At 36.6% G+C, this 25,887-nt stretch overlaps 2 protein-coding genes across 2 annotated transcripts in view; both read right to left on the bottom strand.

Annotated features, from left to right (window-relative positions):
* The window catches only part of GABRB1 (gamma-aminobutyric acid type A receptor subunit beta1), a 425,588-nt gene that overhangs the window by 383,521 nt on the left and 16,180 nt on the right, over nucleotides 1-25,887 (bottom strand). The gene's annotated exons all lie outside the window — the stretch shown is intronic.
* Nucleotides 1,982-4,882, bottom strand: LOC127540834 (E3 ubiquitin-protein ligase PPP1R11-like). The gene has a single exon (XM_051965724.1). It carries the CDS (start codon nucleotides 3,539-3,541, stop codon nucleotides 3,161-3,163), a length of 381 nt encoding a protein of 126 aa, XP_051821684.1. The 5' UTR covers nucleotides 3,542-4,882; the 3' UTR covers nucleotides 1,982-3,160.

Genomic DNA, 25,887 nt, shown 5'->3' with positions numbered 1-25,887 from the left:
AGGGACTCCAAAATAATGAATTTACTTTCTCCTTAGTAACTACTCTGATGAAATCAGTCATTCCTCCCACTCTTGCTGAAGTGAAGACAAAGTATTCTGAAAACAGTGAACACAGGGGTTTTTAAACTTTTTTTTATGTCATAGATGCCTTTTGCAATCTTTTGAAGTCTAAGGAGTGCTTCTCAGAATTACATTGTTAAATGTATAAAATAATTGCATAGAATTACAAAAGAAAATAAAGGATAGTAAAAAGATGTAATTTTTTTCCATGTACATTTATAGATCCCTTGAAATCTATCCACTGATTCTTTGGGGGTGTCAGGACCACAAGCTAATAATCTCTGATCTAACATCACTCTACTGGGAAACGGGTAGCACTGGGCGGCATTTGGTGTGCCTACACAGAACATATTATGCTATTTGTTTTACTTATTATAATAACTGATTCACACTAGGATTTTCTGCAGAATGTCTCTCTGGGGATCACCTCACTAATATCTTGGTATGCTTTCTGATTGAACATAGAAACCACACTTATTGCAAGAGAAAACAAGACGAAGCTAGTACTATGAAGAATAGAATCAAATGCTCCTGAAAGAAAAATCTAATGTTCTTTCTTGAGTTACATGGATTCACTGAGATAAGTTTTGCCTTGGCTGTTAACCTTGACAAGTAGATTCAATCTGGATGGGTTTATTCATTTTTTGCAATAATCTGCAGCAAGGGGCCATTCCACATGCTTGTTTTAACCAGTTGAGAGAATATGTTGATACATAACTTCTCATAGATACTTGTGTGTTAGTGGGCTTAAAAGGGGTCCTGATTCCCATTTTATAGGCATCTGCTAGCATAGAAGACTTGCTGGCTTTTAGAAAGCAGTCCTGGATGACCAGATATACCTGAGGTGCTTGCAAGATCTAGAAGAATGGGCTTCCTACTCGAGACCTTGTTCTTTTTCTTATGAATCACTGCTCAATTACCCATATGCCCTTTCCAAAGTCAGATTTTTCCCCCAAACACTTGGAGCAAGTTATTTGTAATCAACTGAGTTCAAACAAAACTATAGCCAGAATTTTTAGGACCTGAGACAAATGCCAATTCTGCCTCCCCAGAACCAGCAGCAGAAAAACCTCAAATAAATGTCTAAAAGACAAATACAATTGAGGTGGGGGTGGACATATATCTAAAAGAAATTTACTTGGGCTTTGGCAGTGGCATTTGAGGGGAGGTGGTAAAAATCATGCACCATTTGGCAGCTTCCTATTTTTAAGATTTTTGCCAACTAAGTGCTCAGCTGATTTGTTCCTTTGCTTTGGAAGAAGTGTAACTCATCAATGCCCTCTAAATTCTGGCACCCTAGGAGCAAAGTCATGCTTGTACCCCCCTAGTTATGGTTCTGAGTACGTCTTTCCAGATAATTTTAGAGCCTTCACAAAAGAAAATGAAATCCACAGATTTTACTTCCAATTAGATTCAGATAGTTGTGTTGTCCTGCTGAACCAAGAGGGAATAGACCTGTTTTTTGTTTTTTTTTTTTGTTTTTTCAAAATGATTGGGTCTCTTGTGAATTCTCCAGTTGAAAGTTGTTAACCTAAGACAGAGAATCAAGGAGACCTATTCTAGTCAAAGTGATTTGATCTCCAGGGAATTCTCTTCTTGAAGGTGTTAACCTAGGACCAGTCCATACCTCTATGGTTACTTCCAGAAAAAAGGAAACTCTTCTTAGTTTGGTTCACCTGGCTCATTTTAGCCATACTCAAAAGGCCTAAAGGTAAGCCAGACAGGGAGAATCCTCAGCTGCCATATGAGAGGGTGCTGCTCTACTTTATTTGGGGTTTTTTGCCATTTTTGTGGTATTAGGGAACTCATGTCTTCATTTCCTCTTTTTAGTAGAACATTTTTTTTTTTTTTTTGTGGTTTTTAGTTTGGATTCTCAACAGCTGACACAGTGTCCCAGAAACAGAAAGAACTTAATAAATGCTTATTGAATGAAGGTATGTATTTAATATGCCATTTGCCATATTCAAAAGATCACTGAAAATCAGAGATGGAAGGGACTCTTATCTGGTTGAACACTTATTTTTTTTAAATGTTGGGTTATTTTTTAGAACCTGTGGCAATAAATGAAATCTCAGTGAAGAGGTAGATTTGGTCGACCTTTGCAGATGAGTGCAAGAACATAGGAGACAGTAGATCACTCACTCCCAGTAACTGAGTGGAGGAGCCTATGAATAAGTAGTGCTTTTCTGGGCTTATTTGGGAGTGGGCAGATGGAAGGAATACCAAACCCTTTGCTCCCTCTCTCTCCCTTCCCGGGTTTCCTTCAATAACATATTAGATCCAACCTCTGCAATGGGGAAAGCAGAAAACTGAGGGGAATCAAAGCCAGCAACCATAATTTTGGCTTCCTTTGCCAAAAGACCCAGAAAGGACAAGGAAATGGAGGGAGACTGCCCTTCTCCCCTTAACCCCTCCCGAGGACGTTGGAGGAGTCTTAGTTAGAAGTCGGCTGGGGAGTGGGAACCCCTTGATGTCAGCCTCTTTGGAAAGGGTAGAAACATTTTCCAGCCTACCGATGAGTGTTAAGACACAATCGAACCCCTTCCCAGCCGAGGAGTAAGAGCCGGGGTATATGCTACTCTGGAGAACGTGCTTGAAGCCAGGATTAGAGTGTGGTTTGGCCCTTGAGCAACTGGTCACTCAAAGGCCCGAACCCCTGGGTCTCGACTGGGACAGAAGCTGGGCTGATAGGGAAGCCCACTTTCGGTGCTAGGTGCAGAGAACAGAGGGTGGGGGTGGGAGGATCTGGATCCCAGGAAATGGAATCTGGCAGTGAGAACCCAAGGCTGGATGGGAATGGGGCCCGAGGGGAGGGAAGAAGATGCCAGGGTCCCCGAGAGCAGGGAGGGGGCGGGTGGGGGGAAGAGGAATGAGAGCCGAGGCAGCTCGCGGGAGGAGGTGCCTGGAAGCCTGGGTTCTGAAATAGCAGCAAAGTCAGGACTCCAGGATTTTGGCGTGTCCCACCCTCCCCATTCCCTCCAGCAAAGTGGGGGACAGGACGGGGAAGGCCAAACCATGGGTTTAATCCCCAAGTAGAGACACAGATACATGTGGAGACAATGTCCAGACAAATGTGGGGCTGTGGGGCCGAGGGCGCCGCTCAGTTCTGGGGGGGATCCGGCGGGGACGGGGAGGTGCCATCGCGTAGACTCAGGGGGGCGGGGGTCCGCCGTGGGCCCTTGCAGTGACCCCGAATACAGTGAACGTGGCCGCAGCTCTCATCGTGCTCCTCTTCGCTCTCCGTGGAGCTCTCCCCAAAGGCCCGCGGCTTCTTGTAGATGCAGCAGCACTTGGACGAGCGCCGTCCAAGGTGCTCGTTGTCCACAGTGTCCGTTGACCAGCCCACCTTCTTGTCCGTCTTCCGTTTGCGAAGTTTGATGGTTAGGCTGCGGTTCTCCCCCGGCCGCCGGCCGGGGTCCGTTGTCACGATCCTCGAGGTCTTCGTTAGGGTCTCGCTCAGCCCAGTCTTGGTCTCGGCCATGTCGTTGGGGGCAGGCGTTAGCTTCCTTTCCCTGGCTCCCGCGGGGAGTCCAGCCCCCGGTGTCGGAGGAAGCAGGAGTCGGGGTGCAGTTGTTGTGGCTCCTCGGGGAGCTCGACTTCCCCACCCGTCCCCCCAGCGGCACAGCGCCCCACTTCCGGCTCCTTGTTTCCGGGAGGCACCCGCATTTTATATACCTGAGAAAATGGAAGCCCCGAGGAAGTGACGTCACTGGGCTGAAGCAACAGCTCATTGGAACGGGAAATTCAAGCCTTTCCATTGCCCGGCGGAGAGTTCCATCGCGAGACGGGGTCCGGGAAAAGAAGGAGGGGACCCAAAGGCAGGACCGAGGACTCCCGAACTCTCCCTCCCGGACTGAGAGCCGATTTTCATTTCCGGAGAGCCTCGGGAGCATCCGCGGGCGAGGGGGACGTCGCTGAGAACACAGCCCCCTCCAGGTACCGTTCCCACGCCCCGCCGGGCATCCTTGCGTGGGGCTGCAAGCGCTAGCGTCCTACCCGGGCCTCAGGGCCGCAGACCGTGTCCCCGAACTTCCTTCGGGGAGCATCCGGGAACCCACGTACTGCGGAGAGGCGCCCGGGGCCGCCAGGCCGCTGTTGGCTGGGCCAGAGGGTCGTCCTCGACAGAGCCGCCTCAAGCCACCGGGCTGTGCCCCTTAGTGCCCCCGCACGGGCCTATTTTCTGTGCACTTAACTGTGCTCTCAGATTCCTCCAGCATTCTTCTCCTTCTGAAGTCGGCCCTCTTTCGTCCGACCGCAACGTTCAACAAGACTCCTCTCCCCAAAGCTGCCAAGTCTCGTATTTCTTGGACCCGATGACATTTTCTCAATCTTTTTTTTTTTTTTGCCTTCTCTGTAGCATTTGGAGGTACAGACCATCCCTGTAGCCAGGACGCACTTTTCTCATTGGGATAGTTTTCTCCTGCTTTCAGGAACACATACATTCAAATCCTGCCTCTGACACATAGAGACTCACAAGTTATCTTGGGGTTTAGTTTTCTTAAACCAAAACCACTCTGATTCTCATTGATTCTCCATGACCCAATGTGGTCACTGTCTGGGTCCTGGTTGACTCTCATTGAAAGTAAATAGCAATCATTTCTGCTTTAGTCAGAAACCCTGAGGGTCTTCCCCTACCAGATTTATTTATTTGGGTTCTTCCTTCCTCTCCCTTCTTTCCTTCCTTCCTTCCTTTTTTCCTTCCTTCTTTCCTTCCTTCCTTCCTTTTTTCCTTCCTTCCTTCTCTTTGTTCCCTTTCTTTCCTTCTCTTTCTTTCTTCCTTGTCTTCATTCCTTTTCTTTCCTTCTCTTCTTTCCTTCCTTCCTTCCTTCCTTCCTTCCTTCCTTCCTTCCTTCCTTCCTTCCTTCCTTCCTTCTCTTCCTTCCCTCCCTTCCTTCCTCCTTTCATTCCCTCCTCCCTCCCTCCTTTCTTGGTCCTTCCTTCCTTCCTGCCTTCCTTCCTTCCTTCTCTTCGTTCCCTTTCTTTCCTTCCTTCCTTCTCTTCCTTCCTTCCTTCTTTCCTCCTTTCATTCCCTCCTCCCTCCCTCCTTTCTTTGTCCTTCCTTCCTTCCTTCCTTCCTTCCTTCCTTTTTCTTTCTTCTTTTTTCTTTCTTCTTGTTTGGTTTCTATTTTTGACTAGGTGAAAGAGAAGATTCTTTCCTCAACTGGTACCTAGCCTTAATCACTGAATAAGTGTGGCCGCAATCCTATTGAAGATCTTAATTTAAAAAGGTCAAGGTTTCCCACTGCATCCAGGGCCATCTCCAGTCATCCTGATCTCTATCTGGCCACTGGACCAGTGGATGACCCAGAGTTTTTTGCTAGACCTGTACTTACAGCCATCACATTTTGGTAAAACAACCATATCATGTGTTTTATTGACATAGACTTTTAGACATTAACTAGGCTACAATTAAGAGACAGGAAAAGGCTTATGAAATATAGGACTTCAGTTAACAGGGCAAGAAAAAGTATCTTTGCTGTTAAGTTGTATTGTGTGATATATAAGAGAAAGAGAAAAATTATAAATCGTTTCCCTTAAAAGACCTCATAACTGGGGGATTTTAAAAGTCCTGTTTTTTTTTTTTTCAATTATGAAATGAAAGAACACTTAGTTGTTCCTATTTCACATGAGCTCTTCTTTAAAAAAAAAAAAAAAAAAAAGTCTTCCAAAAGTCTGATTAAGTAGAAGATGCCATTTTCAGCATAAGCACCAAATAAATATACTTCAGTGGTCCCATATGGGCTCTTACGTTGTAGTACTGGATTTTCTGTGCCATTGTCATATTTACTCCTTAGGTATAACTTCAGATTCCTGGAGAAATGTTTCTTAAACAGGTTGGTTTTTTTAAGTATCATGTGACAAAAGCTCCAGTATATATCTGATAATTTAAGAGAAAATTTGTGTCAAAAATAGTGGAAAGTCTTTTCTCAGCAGAGATAAGGATGAATAAATAATAGAAATATTCTATGAAGCATGAACTTTCCTGCTAGGTCCTTTTCCCCTTTAATAAGTAAATAGAATTCTGAATAGGAGTTCTGAGTTTGAGACCATGTCTTGGAAATCCTGTGAGTTCTCCTCCATAATTTTTTTAGTAGTTTGGGACTCTGTAATATTTCATCCCTTGACTTTTAGCTCTTCTAAGTAATGAAAATGAGTCAACATCTTTCTGGGTCATCAATACACATGTACCCATGTCCTTGGTGTTCCCCAGATCACTAATTTCCTTTGACTTCAGTGAGCATTTGAACTTGCTATCTTAGGTCATACTTTGTTTTCTCAATCTCATTTACAAAATAATCTTGCCTTGTTGATCTGTTGCTTTGTGCTTTGTCTATCCTGCATTTTCTTTTATTCTCCCTGGACATGTTACCATTTGGTAGCTTTATGAGCTCCCATGAATTTAATTATCTCCATGCAAATGTCTCCCAAATCTACATCCATAACCTTATTCTCTCTCCTCAATCCTAATTATATGTCTCCAACTACCTATTGGATATTTCAAACAAATGTCCCATAAATACCTCAAACTCAACATTTCTAACACTCAGCTCATTCTTTCTTCCCCCATCCCTGCCAAATTACTCCTCTGCTGGATTTCCCTATTTCTTTCAAGTACTACTACCCTTCCAATCACACAACTTCACAACCTTGACGTTAATCTTTACTTCTTACCCTCCTTTCCTAATATCACTATTTTTTGGTGACAGTGTATAACAATGAATCATGGTACACTTTAATCTTTAAAGAGTTAAAACTGAAAGTCACAGAAAGGGCAATGTAGAGAAACAAAATAAACACACAAAAACAGCTGATTTTTAAAAATGCCATTAAAGAGATGACAAATTTTTGAAAATTGGTTTGTCATGTGGGATAGAGTGAAGGGTAACTGATGACCAGCCTGTAGGCTTGCAGGAAATGATGGGTTGTACAATCTGTATCACTTGAATGAACTACTACATCAGACTACAGATCTCATGTGAAATTGTTTATGAACATTATTTATGATCATTTACATAGTTATTTATGTATTTTTTTTCCTCAGTGGTTCTTCTACCTCAAAAGCCCATCAAGACCTCAGCAGGAAGTCTCTTTTGCTGAACCTGGAAGAATAAGAATTCTGAAATGATAGCTAGTAATTCTGTAATGTTTTAAGAATCGCAAAGTTCTTTATAAAATATCATCTCATGTGATCCTCACAACCAATGTGTTGTTATTTTTGTCCCAATTTAGTAGATGTAGAATCTGAGGTAGACAGAGGTTAAATGCTTGGGGTTACACAGATAGTAAGTATTTGAGGCAGGATTTGAATAAAACTTTCTTATTCTAGATCCAGCACTTTATTCATAGCATAACCTACCAGTCAGACTTGTGGTTTAGGAAAATTATTCTGACAGATAAATAAAGGATAGATTAGAGAAAGATTATGAGATTATTATCATTTTCAGGTGAGAGATGATAAAATAGAAACCTAGGGTGGTGACCATGTAAATAAAGAGAAAAGGATGGATGTAATATGTCTACTAGAGATAGAATTAAAAAATTTTGGTAAGTAATGGAATATAAAGTTTTCTATAAAAGGATTCAGTATGGAGAGTTGAAAAGTTTGATTGGGAAAAGAGGAGATATAGAAGATGAAAGTTAATGAGGATGGGAGGGAAGGAGGAAGAGAGAAAGAAAAAGAAAGACAGAAACAGAAACAGACAGAGACATAGATGGACAGACAAAGGAGACATATGGATGGTCTGTTGGAGAAGATATGAAAAAAATGGGATTCAGGATATATGTAGAGAAGCTGTTCATCGAGAAGAGAATGTCTATATCTTCCCCAACCAATTAAAGCAAGACTGGAATAAACGAAAAAAAAAAGCAAGGATTTTAAGATGAAATAGGTACAGGGGTCCTCAAACTTTTTAAATAGGGGGCCAATTCACTGTCCCTCAGACTGTTGGAGGGCCGGACTATAGTAAAAACAAAAACTTTGTTTTGTGGGCCTTTAAATAAAGAAACTTCATAGCCCTGGGTGAGGGGGATAATCGTCCTCGGCTGCCGCATCTGGTCTGTGGCCCTAGTTTGAGGACCCCTGAATAGGGTAAGGGAGCTAAAGGATAATAGCCTTGATTGTCTTGGTCTTCAGCTGAGAGAATGTAATGGGGATTGGGAATATGGGAGAGGTAAGAATAGAAGAGGTTTGAAATAGCTACTGTGATTAATGGTAGACAGAATTAATTAAGGAATAATAAAATCATATTTAAAGATAATTTCCATTTAAGTCAGATCCTCTTTCCCCATTTATGATAATTCAGTGATAACCCACTTTACTCCCTCCCTCCCAAATATGAAATATCTTAAATTAGAATAACAATATCCAATGTGTGATTTCTCTTGATAACTTTAAGGTATTTTTCATGTGTAATTCTTCATTGATGGGATGTTGCAATTAGATGAGTTACCCAGTTTGCATTGGTGGTAATGTTTCCATATCAGAGAGTAGTAAGAACTTAATAATTGATTTTTCATTGATTCATTCGCTTATTCCATCACCCAACATTTACAATGAATTCTCAAATCTTATTGCCTCTCCCGCTATCTCTCACATCTGTTCCTCCCTGGATCAAGTCCTCACTATTTATCACTTGGTTTATTGCGATAGCCTCCAATTTGGTTTCTCAGCCTCAAGTTTTCCTCTTTTCTATTCCCTCCTTCCCATAGCTGAGTGATTTTTCTGAAGTGTGGCTCTGATTATGTAGTTTTCCTTCTAAATAAAATTCCATGACTCCCTGGGGTCGCTAGAATAAATTATAAGCTCCTCTGCTTGGCTTTTAATGCTTTGCACAAGCCTGTCTTATCTAACCTTTCTAGTCTCATCACTACTTTTTCCTCTTTTTGCTTAATAAATATTTATTGGCTTATAGATTGTTATAAGAAACTGAGTTTCTTCATCCCACTAACTAGATACCAATGACCAAAATATTGTTATACTTGAATGTCCTGAATTTTATTGATTTTGCTCATGCTTTTTCTCATGTTTTTGGAGGTTGGAGATTGGAGGTAGTGGTACTTAGGAGAGAGAAAGAAGGGAAGGTGGCAAGTATGTGTAGAATAGATACATGTAGGCATAAATATACAATAGACAACTCTCCCAGGTGCCTTAACAAATTGCTTCATGACCAGTATATATAATGGTTGCTCGGTACTACAAAGTTTATTATAGTATGTTCAAGAGGATGGAGGATCTGTAATTAGGAGACACAAGCCTGATTCTTGACCCTGCTATTATTAGTCTATACTTTGGGAGGCCAGGGATGATCATTTGATTCTTTTTGTAACCCCAGTGCTTAGCAGAGAGCCTGGCCCATTGCTTGTTGCTGACTAGTTGTGTCTGGCCCTTGGCGGTCCTTATGGGGTAGTTTGCCATTTCCTTCTCCACTGCACTAAGCTAAGTAGGGGTTACATGCCCTGCCCGGGATTAAACAGGTAGTGAGTATCTAAGACTAGATTTGAATTTAGAGTTTCCTGACTCCAGACTCAACTTTCCTTCCATTGTGCCATCTAGCTGCTTCCAGCTAATTAATAAATGCTTACTGACTGACTTCATTTTCTGAACCTTGATTTCCTTACGGAGAAGATGGGGATAATTCACAATATTCCTCAAAGAATTGTTGGGAATTCCAATTGAGATAAAATTTTAAAATAACTTTTTGGTTGTAAGGTGAGATATAAATATAATCATTATTAGCAATTAATAACACTTTAGCAATGTTAATTTCACTGAACTTAGTAATACAATCACTTATAAAATTAACTCTATAGGCATAGGAAACAAAATATTTTGTTAAAAACTTATTTTTAAAGATACATATATATAGGAACCAGATTTGTGGGTCTTGCCCTCATCAGCACCACTGCCTGATGAAATGCTTTTATGGTACCAAAAAGACTCAAATAAACACCTTCAAAATAATCTTCCTTCCCTAAGAAGAAAGGAGATGCTTTCTGCAACTCTATGAAAACACTTGTTAAAACCTTATCATTATTTCTGGCGTTTTAGCTATCTCCTGTACCAAAGTTAATTTTCTTGAAGACTGGCAATGACCCCAGCAGCAAGAGGAATGGAGTCTTTGCCTTCAATGCAAGTTGGCTTTTGAAATAGCTGGTCACCTTCCAAGGGTGATTTCTGAGGTGAGAGTCAGGCCTTCCATCCAAAAACATATTTTTCTCCAAATTCACTGAAAACTCACTGGCCTCCTTAGGGATTAAAGCTTTAGCTTCTGTTAAAATGCAGATAGCCCTGGGAGGATACAAGAAATCATCTTTTCTCTGAGAATGCATTTGAATTGAAGGAAGGGTGAGATAGCATAAAGACATAGAGATTCTGAATTTATGGCATACTATGGAGGGTAAAAGGAGCACAGGAAAGGCTATCTAGGTATACATTTTTTCTTTTAACAAACCTCACTTCTGTCATGAATTGTTTCTTTATATTATGGTTTTATAATAATCTGTTGCATAGGATAGCCTCAAGTTGTTGATAAATTAGACCTGCCATGTTTTCATAGTTAGGATTACCTCTGCCCCCCTTTCAGCACTCTTTCCCAGTATGGTAGAATCTGTTTAAGTTAATATCTCAGGGAAAAAAAAAAACTCACTCAATTTGCAGAACACAACATTTAGAATAATATTTAGACACTTACACATGCCCATTTCAGTGGCATTGGCTTGGCTACAACTGGAAGGCCTCTACCTATCTGTGCAATTAAAAAGCTCTCTACTGGGCTCCTTCATTCTTAGCTCACTGGATAGCTGCATTAATTGGGAACATTTTTTAAAACCTATAATTAAATCTGGCAATCTGAAACAATTAATTTTTTTCTTTGAGGTTAATCTTGCTTCTCTGAATATTCTGAAACCCTTCCAAAACATCAGTGTACTACAGCATACAGAGTATTATATCCTTTTAAAATGTCTTCTTTTTCCACATGGAAACAACTGGAAAAGCTCATTCAGAAGGAAGCAGAAATGCTCAGAGTTTCACCTGTCTTTGCTGAGCTTTTTCTTGCTTTATGGGGATCATCAAGGAGGCTACTAGATATACATGTTGGTCTGACTTCCATACTTACCAGTCAGTCCGTTTTAAAATTTGAAAGATGTCTTCCCTGAGCTGTGTGCTAGAGAATTTGGAGTGAGAAGACTTGGCTTTGATTCTCAGTCCTACTATATATCACCTGATTTCTGGGCCTGTTTCTTCATCTATAAAATTATGAGGCTGAACTAAAGTCCTTTCTCATAGAAGAGAACAAAGATAATTTGTCTAACTAAATTCACATATTTGGCATTGTTACAACTTGACTATTCTAAGCTAAAACTCAATACTATAAGAAAAACAGTTCTTATTTAAAGAAGGGATGAAAGATTGTTGGCATCATAATACCATATAAAAAGAGCTATTTGGTAATTCAAAAAACATTTATTAAACACGTATCTTGTAAAAAAGAACTATACTGGATTTTAGGGCTACTAAGATAATGAATTCCTAAAACAACTACTATCTTCAAGGCACTTAAATTTCTATGTTTAAAATCAAATACCGATTGTTACATTTGTTATTTCATCTTTGTTAATCTAACAAGGTTCAAAAATACTCTCAATGGAATCATTAATAAAACAGGTGTTTATAATAAAAAAATCAATTAACTTTTATGGCCATCACTGATATAAGAAACATTAAGAAATGGTCCCTCTCCTGAAGAAACTTACATATTAAATGGATAAGCAATGCTAACATTTATACAAAATAGCTTTTCAATTTTAAAAAGCTTTCCTCATTAGTGAAAAAAATGAAATACACACACACACACACACACACACACACACACACAAATATTGGGAGAGCTAGAGAAGGTTCAGTTTAAAGCTATGGTTTTACTCTGAAATCCTAACCTAAAGAAATCTCCATTTTCCATTTCCTCCCAAAATCATTGTTCCCACTTCCTGTTGCCTGGACCTTCAACTGGGATATTAGGTTGCTCCTCTCATTTCCTTCACAACTGTATCCTTCCATTTTTTTCTTTTTATAGTCACATGTTTACTTGGCCCAGAATGCTGACCTTCTTTGTCTTATCTGGGAATCACTAACAAGGTTTATATGATCACAGATTTATAACTGGAAACAACCTTAGAGATCATGGATTTCAATTCTTTTATATTACAGTTGAGGAAATTGAAGATAGAGAGGTTGAGTTTTCTTGGGCTACACAACTAGTGTGAGCTTGAGAGGATGCAAATAAGGATTTCCCCCGTTCCAAATCCAGTGCTTTTTCTACTGCACAATACTGGTCCATGTGCTAGAAAGTTACAAGTTTTATATGGAAATGCCAGAAAAAATGAATTTCCATTTGTCTGTACATGATTCTATATGTGTATTTGGCTCTCCTTAATTCTTATAGTCTCCTTTAGAACTATATCTCTTCAACATTCCCCAACAATCTGATATTCTTATTTTGTTGAAGAATACAAAGAGAAGCATAGTAGAAAATGGGAAGAGGAAGAAAAATTTTTTCTCCACATATTGTTTCTGTGTGAAAAAGCAGGGAACATGGAGAGTTTTTATTGTTTTATTCCTGGACACCTGAAGTTTTGTGTAATATGTGCGAAACATTTTACCTAAGATCTCTGTGGACTGGCTTGCCCACATCAAATTGAATAAATGCTTTCAGGTCAAATTGGGAGCTGGTGATTTCCTACATGAACTAATTACTACCTTGAGGTAACATCATCGAGGGGAGTTAAATGTCTATTGCTTACATCTCTAGACCCTGAGCCATTATCAATATTCTTCCTAATTAAATAAATCAGTAGCAATGACACCATTAACTCTTAAAAGAAGAAATCAAGCACAAGAACAATCATAAAACTGAACAGTCCAACTCTAAAACTGGCTCTTATTTTCCCACCAAGAAGCAAAGTTTCCATGAAGGAAAAGGAGCACAAATTAGGCATTGAAGAAAAAAGGAAGGAAAAAAAGACTTTATTAAGTGCCTGTTATGTATTCTCCCAACAAACTGAAATATAGCTGCTATTAATATGCTCTTATATTGTCATCTCCATTTTATTGATGAGGAAACTAAGAGAGATTAAGTGATTCCCTCAGGATGGTACAACTAGTAAGTGTCTGAGGCCAGAATTTAATTTGGGTTTTTTGTGTATTTGTTTGAACTTCTGGCTTAGTACTATGAGAACCAACTACCTCTATGAGTAGGAAACCCATGTGCCCAAGAACAATTCAGAAGATTAGAATGCAAAAGCATTGATGCTCTTGGTTTCCTTAAGGAATACTTTATAATAATTGTCACTCACTGGGCGCAGCTATTCTCCTGAGCCTCTGCTCTCTTGTTGGGCAAAGCTATGTCACCTCTGCTGCTATTCTGGGGTTACTGAAACAGTATTAATAGAGTTTAAAGAAAAGAACATCTCTTAGTGTGGGATATGCAAAATTATGAAGGGAAGCTTCCCTAGCTCACTCGAAGGTTGTATTAACTCATTAAAAATGGTGTCCCTAAGTCTACAATTTGTAACACTATTCAAGCTGGCTCTCTAAGGTGTGAGGAGACCCCCCCCCCAAAAAAAAAAAAAACTCTTAGGTGGTATGGCAGCAAATCTGACAATCTAACCTAAATGGATTAATATTTACAAAAATATAATTTGCCCAGATTAACAGAAGAGGAAATAAAATATTTAAATAGTTCTATTTTTTAAAAAGAAATTGAACAAATCATTAATGAACTCCCTAAGGAAAAAAAAAAATCTTCAGGGCCAAGTGGATTCACAAGTGAATTCTAACAAACATTTAAAGAGCAATTAATTCCAATCCTATGTAAACTATTTGGAACTAGGTAAAGAAGTCCTGCTAAATTCCTTCTATGGCACAAATATGGCACTGATACCTAAACCAGGAAGAGCCAAAACAGAGAAAGAAAATTACAGACTAATGTCCTTAATGAATATTGATGCAAAAATTTTAAATAAAATATTATCAAAGAGATTATAGGAATTTATCATCAAGATAATACATTATGACCTAATGGGATTTATACCAGGAATGAACAATATCAGGAAAACAAAACTAAAAGAAATCATATATTAATCTCAATATATTCAGAAAAAGCTTTTTACAAAATACAGACCCATTCCTATTAAAAACACAAGAGAGCAAAGGGATGAAGGAAGCTTTTCTGAAAATAATAAGCAGTATCTATCTAAAACCAACAGCAAACATTATTTGTAATGGAGAGAAGCTGGAAGCATTCCCAATTAGATCAGTAGTGAAACAAGGATGCCCATTGTCACCACTATTTTTCAACATTGTATTAGAAATGTTATCTTTAGCAATAAGAAAAGAAAAAGAAATTAAAGGAATTAGAAATGGCAACGAGGAAATAAAACTATCACTCTTTGCAGATGATATGATGATATACTTAGAGAATCCTAGAAGATCATCCAAAAACCTAGTGGAAACAATTCACAGCTTCAGCAAAGTTGCAGGATATAAAATAGACCCACACAAATCATCTATATTACTGACAAAAGTCCATCAGCAAGCGATAGAAAGAGGAATTCCATTTAAAATAACTGTAGACAAAATAAAATATTTGGGCATTTACTGCAAGATAAACTCAAGAATCATGTGAACACAATTACAAAACACTTCTCAAACAAATAAAGTTAGATCTAAACAATTGGAAATATATCAATTGCTCATGGTAGGTCAACCTAAAATAATAAAAATGACAATTCTGCCAAAATTGTTCTACTTGTTCATTGTCATATCAATCAAACTGTCAAAATTATTTTATCAAACTAGAAAAAATAACAAAATTCAACTGGAAGAAAAAAGGCCAAGAATATCAAGGGAATTAATGAAAAAAAATACAAAGGATAATGGCTTAGCAGTACCAAACCTAAAACTATAGTATAAAGTCACAGTCATCAAAACCATTTGATACTGGCTAAGAAATAGAGTGGTGGATTAGTGGAGTAGATTAGATAAATATGACATCATAATCAAGGCCTGTAAGTAATCTAGTATTTGAGAAACCCCAAACTCCAGCTTCTGAAATGAGAACTCATAATTTGACAAAAATTGCCAGGAAAACTGGAAAATAATGTCAGAAACTTGGCATAGACCTACATCTCACACTTCATACCAAAAGAAGGATAAAATGTACATGATTTAGGCATAAAGGATGATACTATAAACAAATTAGGACAGCAAGAGACAATTTACTTATCAGATCTTTGGAGGAGGAATTTATGACCAAAGAAGAACTAGAGAACATTATAAAAGGCAAAATTGACAACTTTGATTACATTAAATTAAAAAGTTTTTGCACAAACAAAACCAACAAAAACAAGGATAAAAGGGAAATACAAAGCTGAGAAAAAAATCTTTACAGTCAGTGTTTCTGATAAAGGTCTTATTTCTAAAATATATAAAGAACAGGGTCAAATGTATAAGAATATGTCATTCCCCAATTGATAAATAGTCAAAAGGTATGAAGACAATTTTCAAATGACAAAATTAAAGCCAAGTATGGTCATATGGTCTCTAAATCACTTTTAATTAGAGAAATACAAATTAAAACAACTCTGAGATACTACCTCACACCTCGATTGGTTAAGATGACAGGAAAGATAATGATAAATGTAGGAGAGGATGTGGGAAAACTGGAACACTAATACATTGTTGGTGGAGTTGTGAATTGATCCAACCATTCTGGAGAACTATGTCCAAAAGGCTCTCAAACTGTGCATACCCTTTGACCCAGCAGAGACATTACTGGGTCTGTATCCCAAGAAAATCATAAATAAGGGGAAAGGACCTACATGTGAAAAGATATTTGCAACTTTGCTTTTTTGTGGTAGTAAAGAATTGGAAAAGGAGTGGATGTCCATCAATTGGGGAATGGCTGAATAAGTTCTAGTATATGAAGATAATGGAATATTATTGTTCTATAAAAACGATGAACAAATTAATTTTAAAAAGGCCTAGAAAGATTTATGTGAACTGATCCTGAGCGAAACAAGCAAAGCCAGGAATACATTGTACAAAATAACAGCAAGAATGTGTGATGATCAGCTATGAAAGACTTGGTTCTTCTCAGTGGCTTGGTGATCCAAAGAAATCCCAATAGATCCCAATAGAAATCTGCCAATATATGCCAGAAAATGCCATCTGCATCCAGAAAAGGAACTAAGGAGACTGAATGTAAGTCAGCACATGCTATGTTCACTGCTTTTTTCTGTTTGTTTTTCTCCCATGGTTTTTCTCTTTTGCTCAGATTTTTTCTCTCCTAACATAATTCAAAAAGCAATGTGTATTAAAAATAAATAAATTTTTAAAAATAAAATTAAAATAAATAAATGTTAAAAACAAACAAACAAAAAACTCTGAGGTGGTAATAATAAGCAATGAAGACAAAGCTCTGAAGTGCTTCTACTTTCCAAGGTGCAGGTGGGTGAAAGGCCTTCCCTTACCCTAGCCAGCACTTTAGAGAGTAGAGGAGTTCCCTTCCTGCAATCAATTCTTAAACTACAGAGCAAGAAGACTAATTACCAGTGAGTTGCAAAACTTGTCTTCCTTTGATGATCTGGATTAGTCTAAACTCAGCTCAATGTAATTGAATTCTCAGTTCTTCTGTTTCGTTTCAAGTCATTTTGTCTCTCTCCCTCCCTGTTTGTTTCCATGTTTTCTACATCTTCTGTCTATGATCAGTAACTGACTCCTGCCACAGAGCAGGGCTCCCAGGTACTAAGTTTCTTATATCTACTTTTGGGTGAGAAAGGTAGTATAAAGACATTTCTCTGGTCTTATAAACCTATGAGAGCATCATTAGAATTTCCCAAGCTCTTGGATAACTTACCTGCAAATCATTGCCAGATAGATAGAACATTTTCTCTCAAATGATTTATTTTCCCTTAATCAATATTCTGAGATTATCTTCTACTTTATAAATGTAGGTTGGTTTTTCATTCTTATTGTTATTGTTATTGATTTATATTTTTAATGTATTACTTGGAATTGAGGGGAAAATAGAAGTCATATCTCTTTAACATTTATTCTTCCACAAGACGAAAAAACAAAACAAACAAACTATCTTTTATATGGCTTTTTGGTAATAACAACTTGCTATTTTAACCTCCAGATGCCATTTGCATTTCATAATGCAATTTACCAGTTCTGAAAGGACAGTGATAAAATGATCTGACCTTTACATATTACGGCTAGATTTCTTTTTCAGTATTCATTGGGAAAATATGAGGAACTACATTCTTTTTAGTATTCCTGGAAAATGTGTTTTCCTGCCTTTTCATACTCAGGAGTGAGTTTGTTTGTGGTATAAACCTACCTCCTTGTCACCCTCTATAAATGTTGGTTTACTGATGCTTTTCTTTTTATGGTATAACCCACCCAGGTATGACCCTGGAATTCTATTAATCAGAAATCTCATCAGCTGAAAAATAAAAATAGGCTTAAAATCTTCAAAGATTTTGGGATTGAACCAGATCAGACAAATTATCTTCTGGTTCTTGACTCTTTTAAGACCACATCATAATGTCGATGAAAAGTCAGCAAGAATCCCCCTCCCCTAATCTGCCAACCTAAATTATATCTACTCTTTGGAGAAACCTGCTGTTGCTTTAATGGTAATATGGGAAACCAAAATAGTATAAAAGAAACTCTTTCCAGATTATTACACAAATAGGCAAGTGGATTGGTAAACTAAATACGAAGGATGAGGGAGGAAATTATAAGGGTCACAGTTCCTCTTAAGTTCTCACTACACAGCATTGTTCTTTTCTTATAAAAATAAAATTTCACAGCCTTGTAGCCATGTTATATTTTTATTTATTTCATTATTTGCTATTGCCAAAAACTTAACCATTTAGTTGCTAAGCTACTGGAAAAGAGCTTCAAACCTTATTAGAAGAAATTATAAAGATGAAATATATAATTACTTTAGCTTGATTTATTCAAATGATTTATTGAAGCTGAAAAAATTTAAATACATAAAGGAAAGGACATTGGCATATATCATCAGCTTTCCTTGGAAAAACTTAATCAATGTAAATTAAATGCTAATGTAAAGCATCTATAAGAGCCAACAACCATTTTATATAAAAATTTTATATGGAGGAATAGGGTAGACTGAATAGAGCACTGGACTTGAAAAGAAGAATATCTAGGTTCATATCCAACCTCAGATAACTCCTAGCTATAGTGTTCTGGAAATAATGAATATGAACTTGGACAGACTTCAAGAGATAGTGGAGGAGAGAAGGCCCTGATATACTGTGGTCCACGGATCCATGGGATCACAGAGTTGGATACACCTAAAAGACTGAATGATAACAACAAAATAAATCATCCTAACAGAATTTCAAGATGCAACTTGAACAACAATAACAACAACAACAAATGGAACATATACATTATTTATATTAAAATTTTTTAAATCATCTATAACAATGGAACCATCATATCTGGATTCTAACATATCATTTCCTGATATGCTTTATAAGGAGTTAAAAATGACACTAAATAAGATGATAACAGAAAGAATATTTGGATCAAATAAAATAAAGATGGAAGTCCGTGATAGAAGTGACACATTTTTGAATCAGATCAGATTGAGGGATCAGATGTCTAGATGTATGAAAAGGAGAAGATACCAAATGATTAGGAACAAATAACAATAACCCTATCTGGAATTAAAATTAAAATTTTCTAAATTATTTAAAAATTAAATGGAAATCAATTGTTACTAACCCAAAATCTACTTTCATTCTCCCTATAAGAGCTAAATATTGTTCATATTTAGTAGAAGGAATCTTTAATTATTATATGAGGAAGACATAAACAGATTTTGCAAGAAATGAGTTTCTGCAGCTGACCACATCATAATGCTTACACAATTGAATGAAAAGTACAATGGATATAAAACCCCATTGTATTTTTTAATTTTTTTGTTTTTTTATTTTCTTGGGGGGGAAACTTCACTGTGTTTTTGATGATCTCAAAAGATTCTCTAAAGCAAAATCCCATTGTAATATTAATAAATTTAATATTTAATTAATAATTATTTTAATATTTTTCTGATAATATTATATGGTTGTAAAATAACATCATCTCCAATGAATGAAAATTGGACAATGGAAAAGCATATGGTGGTACTGATAATGTATATTATGAGCATATATATACAGGAAAAGAGCGATATATGAAAAAGATGCTATAAAATAATTTATCCTTCTTAGTGAAATCTTACTTGCACTGTGTGCTAGCAAGGTTCATTTCCATGGAATTTAGAAAAAAAAAAGATACTATTATTACCAAGTATTGTCAGTATTACCAAGTATTTCTTTAAGTAATTTGTTCCTCTCCCCAGCCCAAATTACATTATATTCAATTCAATCTAATTCAATAAATATTTACTGTGTGCCTTCTGTATCTGCAACCCTGTTTTGCCCTGTGAAGAAAGAAAAAGTTGAATAAGACTTGACTCCTATCTGCAAAATGGTTACAATTCCAAGGAAGAATTTTTTCTTTCTCCATGATTTCTACTCAGGTCTCCCCTGACAGAAGCAAATCCTATTCATAGTACTTTGTCTTTGTGCAATGGCATTTGTCATGTGTATATAAATATATCTAACATGTTATGTGTAGATATGCTATATGTATCTATGTTAGGGAAATATGCTCATCAAATTCCTGGATGACATTAAATGGAAGTAATAGCATATAGGTAAGATCCAATATATTTGAGCATATTTCTCTAACATAGGATGGTACAGGTTAGGCAATTCAAAATTCAAAATTGTATATATATATACACACACATGCATATATATATATGAGATAATGTTATTGCATAAAGACAAAGTACTCTGAATAGGAACTTTTTCTGTCTTGAAGAACTCACTAGAAATTATGAAGAAAGTAGCATTTTAGATATACTATACTTGCCAGCTTTGTTTTCTATTCTTCTTCTTTGTTCAGAATTTGTCTGCCAACTCAGCTATCTTTGGTAATAGCTTTACTTATCAACAGATACCAAGTTATTATCAAACTGGTGAGAATGGGAGACAGAATGTTTGCTCCTCATCCAAATAAGTTCATTGTATCCTGCTCTTCAGGACCTTATGGACCATTGGACACCAAAACTGTCCACAGGGTTTTCTTGGCAAAGATCCTGGAGTGGTTTGCCATTTCCTTCTCCAGTAGATGAAGACAAACTGGGTTAAGTGATTTGCCCGGAGTCACAATAGCTAAGGAGTGTCTGAGGTCACATTTGAATTCAGTCCCAGTGCCCTCTCCACTTGGGTACAACCAGGAAAATAGCGATCCCTTTGTTGGATTGCGTAGCTAGTGTCCAGTCTCTTTGATTCAAACCTGACATCCTTTAAAATGGGAGTCAGGGGTGGAACTTCTCTTGACCTTCAGAACACTAGGAGCCTGGAATGAAGAATATCATCAGAGGATGGAGCTGAGTACCAAGAATGGGGACCAGCAAATAACCTCACTTGAATGGAAATGGTTGATCATTGTCTGTCTGCTTCTTCACATTTCTAGCTGACTTGAGAAACTTAACCTTTTTTCTGTTATAGTAGTCTGTCAATCTTTGGCAGTTTGGTGAAGGTAATGTACACCTTCTTGGAATAATGTTTTTTAATGATTAAAATGACATATATAGAATGACAAGGGAAAGAAAAATATTGAAATATTTACCTATAGTCTTATGCATCCTTATATCTATACACATGTGTATGTGTTTATCCGCATATATATACATAAAATTTATAACATTTGTGCATTGTATGTATGTATATATATGTATATATGCATACACACATGCATATATAACAGGATTAAAAAGAAGGTTGCTTAGCATTCTCTGTATAGATATTAGAGGAAAAAGAGAATAAAGCAAGGGATTAATGCTTTTCTACAAAAATGAATGAGCTCTGTAGGTTTCAGGCATGGGGTTTTTAAGTGTAACCCATACACAATGCAAACAGGTCAGAAAGCCCTAGCAGCTGCTATACAAAATCTGGGTAGGTGGGCAGGGTATGTGCAGTGGATCTTTTTAATACAGCATCTTAAGTATTTTTCTTTTCCTTATGAGAACTTTCTCCTAAAGCCTCAGTCACATGAGCACTAACTGAATAACTGTTAAACTTATTTTACTTTCCAGAGTACTTATTGCCAGGAGAAAGCAATGTCTTGTATGGTAGAATATGAATTATAATGATAAGATCTCATGCAGGGATGGGGAACATATGTGAAGTTAAGATGACCTTATCTGCACTATTGAAGTCGCCTTTCTTAGAGGCAATATCTGCCCCGGACACAAACCAAAATCCAAACCAAAAAATTTCTTGCATTTTGATTGACTATATAGTTTCTTTTGTGTGGAACTATACAAGGTACAGTGATATAAATTCTTGGAAATGACTGCTTTATACCAGCTTAAGACATTGATTCAGTCAGCTTACACAAACATGAGATTTAACTAAAAAGAATTTGTTTTTGTTTTTCAAAGATTGTTAGTTCAATATGGTCAATAGTGGGTTATGGCAGCCCAAAGGCTAATAACTTGATTTGAAGCATAGATTTTAGGAGTATTCCCACCAGACTCTGCTTTGATCATCCCTCACCTTGGACTGTTTAGTTGTAATTGGAACATTAAATTTTCAGAAGGACCTCAAGATGAGAAAAAGTAGAAGGCTGGATGGTCTCCAGTCTATGCCATATGAACATCTATTTAATGAACTGAGTATATTTCACCTAAGAGGAAATCAGGGAAAACAGGATTGTTTTCTTAATGTATTTCAAGGACTTTCAAGAAAAAGAGGGATTAAACTGGTGCTCTCTGATTCTAGGGGAAAGAATTTACCCAGCATTGGGTAAAAGTTATAAAGAAGCAACTATATACTTCATGCTGTGCAATAGGGGGGTGATTTCTTAAAATTCAAATTTATCTCATAGTGGAAAAAAGTTACATTAGGAGGTTGCATGTTTCATTTCAATGATGGTTTTCAAAGATTACTCTTTGGGTGTATGATACTAGTGATTATTTTTTAACTAGGGGTTGGGCAGAACAGGAACCGATGTCCCCATCAATTCTGAAAATCTGTCATTCTGAAAATACATGAAGATCCAAAAATTCAAGAGAGCTGAATTTCAATAAAAGCATGGCATTGAACTCCCACTTTTATATATTCACAAATGGTCTGACAAAATCATATTTAGAACAGTCCAGAATAGCTTCATAATCTACCTAGAACTGAAGTTACTGCTTTGGTCTTTGGAATCCTCAATGACTGCCCTCTTCTCATTTTCTACCCTTATATAAAACTCCTTCTGAAAATCTGAGTTCTTAAGATCACATGGCCTTAATTCTGAGAGTATCTATTCCTTAGATTTTTCTTTTCGTTCACTAAGAGTGACCTTTAGGCTCAAGCTATTCTCCCTTCTCCCACTGCCTTAATCTTAGCAGTCAGTTTGAAAAGTGGCTTTGCCTTCCAATTGTTTCCTCTGGGATGTGCCAAATGGGTCAGGGGGAAGAATCTTCTATATCATATGATTTAGTTATTTTCTTTTCGCTGGCAGTGATAAATCACAGTTTGAATGTGATATCACAAGTTTCAGACAAAGGTGATATCTTGAAATAAGAGCACAATGTAGCTTGCAAGTATGGTAGAAATGAAACTTTTACTTTTTCCCCCCCATATTATCTAGATTTTGTCATTAATGTTTGATCTTTGATAGTTTTTTCAATTTTTACACTATAAAAATAATAAACCCCTTCACAAAGTTCTTTTTTGATGCTGCATTTTGAAAAGGTGACCCTGATATCTTGAAAGATATGCCAGTAGAGCAGAAGCTCTGGCAGAAGATTCCTCAATGCTGGAAATGCTTCAAATATAGTCCCAGTGACAGACTGTTCCTTTATAATGAGAACCAGCATAGCTAATATGGAAAGACCCATTATCCGCAGTCTGGCCACTTGCTGATAAATTCTTTGGCCATGGCAAGTCATGAAACAAAGGAAAATATAAAACGGCTTCTGTCTGGTTTTGCTTCTTTATATTTTATTAATTAAAATTGAAGAGGAGTGGGAAAAAAGGGATAGAGGATGTTAAGAATTACAGTTTTAATTTATAAATGTTATAAACATAAATATTAATTTTGCTTTTGTCATCTTAAATGTGAAATTCTAAACCAGGTTCTTCTTCTAATAGACATATTAATGACAGAAGTATATTATATTCATCATGGAACTCTATTGTATTCATCTTGATATTCATCTCTTCCTCTAAATGCAACTAGTAGTCACAATAATACTGAAGCTGATTTGGATGCATGAAATTCAGATTCTTCATGGAGAAACAACTAAAGACATTGGTGGAATTGGTGAGGCAATAAAGATGTCATTTCCTGAAATTTTTGTTTATCTTGTATTATGGTTCTCATGATATCAAAAAAAGCAAACCATCACCATAAAAATGCTTCTAGTTCATGCACAAACTTGACAAAAATTTCAAATCATATTAATTTATTCTTTGATAACCAATGACCTGATTATAAATTAGTCATAGATGAGGATGACATAAAATATATGTTGAAAATTATGGTTCAGGAGTAAGAAAGAGAGAACTTTCAGGATAGTAGAATATATAGAAACTGGAAGCTTCTGGAGCAAGGATCATGAGATGTTAGACATGTCGAATACTAAAGAACACAATAAAAAATAAATTTGGTATTTTAACTTATTCATTACTGATGTGGAAATTATTCTCAAATCTGCTATGTATGTTAGAATAGTGATTTGTTAAAATGTGACAATATAAGAAATAATAATAATAAAGGGAATAATAAAAGTAAAAATATGATATTGTACTCAGATGAAACAATTCCTGCTTTATATATTTGAATCAATTGCTGATGAAAATAATGGAAAATGGATAGAAGAATGGACTTTTACACAGATTAAACCATTCTTAAAGATGTTTAATTTATGTAAGTAAATTATTATATTGAGACCAAAAGAATCACCTTAGTGGATGATCTCTTTACCAAGTGCAGAGATGTTAATCAAAGACAATATAATTTAGAATATAAAATCTCATCTAAAAGCTTACATATTAGGATAGTAGATCATGAGTAGCTTCTTCATCTAAAACAGTAAGAAGCAGTGGAAGGAAAAACAAGCTTTAAAAAACAAGAGACCCCTAAAAGCAGTTATCCCAATTTAGGATTGTCATTTGATGGTGAATAATAATAAATAGGTCATAAAAATTAGAAGAGATCTGTAAAGTTTTTTTTAGTAAAAAAATTATTTCTTCATCAAGAATGATATAGTATGGTATAGAATTCTAAAGTTCCATTCATGGATATACTTATTGAGGAAGTAGAAATGACACAAAAGAAAATGAATATGAGATGAACAGATGGACCACAACAAATAAACAGAGATAGTGCTGGAGGGGAAAAAATTTGGAGAAGAATGAAGGATCTGTTCTTACTATATTTAAAGGATGAGAGGGTATCTAATCTTTGGACTAGGGGTGGGGTGGTGTGGGCAATCTCTGACCTAAAATTAATTAAAAAAATGAAAGCAAAAAAAAATGGTGACCAGATGAATATCAATAATTACCACAACCATTGGTTTCCTATTGTGTCTGTGAAATAATTATGGCAAGAAACTACATGCATCATCTTAGGCTTTCTTGACAGGGGTATGGGAAGGGAAGAGCCAGTTTGTTGGACTGGACCGCTTCAGAAACTGCAGAAATTCTCAAAATTCTCAGAAAGCTGAAAAAGTTTCTCAGAAAATTTCAATGAAGAAATCTCCAATACCACTAGGTTGGAATTTATTCTTAAAGTTTCTGTTTTACAGTACTTCCCAGGGAACTGAGAGGTTATATGACCTGTTGAAGGTCATATAGATATTAATTAAAGACCTAACTTGAACATGGATATTCCAGATTCTGAAGCTTGCTATCTATACTTGATGCCATGATTCCTTTTTCTGTCAATCACATATAGTTGATTTAATAGAACAAAATATCATGAGTCTCCTACCATTTCCTTCAAGGCTCACCTGAACAGTGTAACCTACTAAACAAGGTCTATTTTGATTCCCTGATTACTATTTTATTTTGCTTAGGAGTTACCATCCTTCAGCAAACTTTTAAAATATTGTGAGATCCAGTCACCAATTGATAAGTGGTCAAAGGATAGTAACAATTATTTTCTTTTAAAGGAAGATATCAAAGCTATCGGTAACCTTATGATTGCTAATAATTGCTAATTATTGGAAAAATGTAAATTATATCAATTCTATGGTTTTACCTAACACCTATATTTGAAACTGAAAAGTTGATGAAAAGTGAAAATGACAAATGCTGGAGGGACTGTGGGAAACAGCACTATTGTGAAGGTGTATGAACTGATACAGTCATTCTAGAAAACAACTGGGAACTATGGCCCTAATGTTAGTAAACTACATTCCCTTCTACCCAGTTATACCACTGTTGGGTTTAATACTACAAAGATATCAAAGAAAGAGGAAACATATCCACATGTACAAAAAATATTTTGAACAACTCTTTTTTTTATTTTTAGTGGCAAATAACTAGAAATTAAGTGGCTGATATCAAACAATTAGGAAAATGAACAAATGATTGCATATATAATATAGTATACATAACATTGCAAGTATATGGTATATTATATATATATGTATGTGTGTGTGTGTGTGTGTGTGT

This window comes from Antechinus flavipes, chromosome 6, assembly GCF_016432865.1.
Source record: "Antechinus flavipes isolate AdamAnt ecotype Samford, QLD, Australia chromosome 6, AdamAnt_v2, whole genome shotgun sequence".
Classification (NCBI taxonomy): Eukaryota; Metazoa; Chordata; class Mammalia; order Dasyuromorphia; family Dasyuridae; genus Antechinus; species Antechinus flavipes.
The sequence above is the reverse complement of the archived record's forward strand: the minus strand, read 5'-3'. Positions and strand labels throughout refer to the sequence as shown.

Bases quoted from the DNA above. Each gene is read 5' to 3' on its own strand.
- LOC127540834 (XM_051965724.1), bottom strand. From the start codon at position 3,541: ATGGCCGAGACCAAGACTGGGCTGAGCGAGACCCTAACGAAGACCTCG.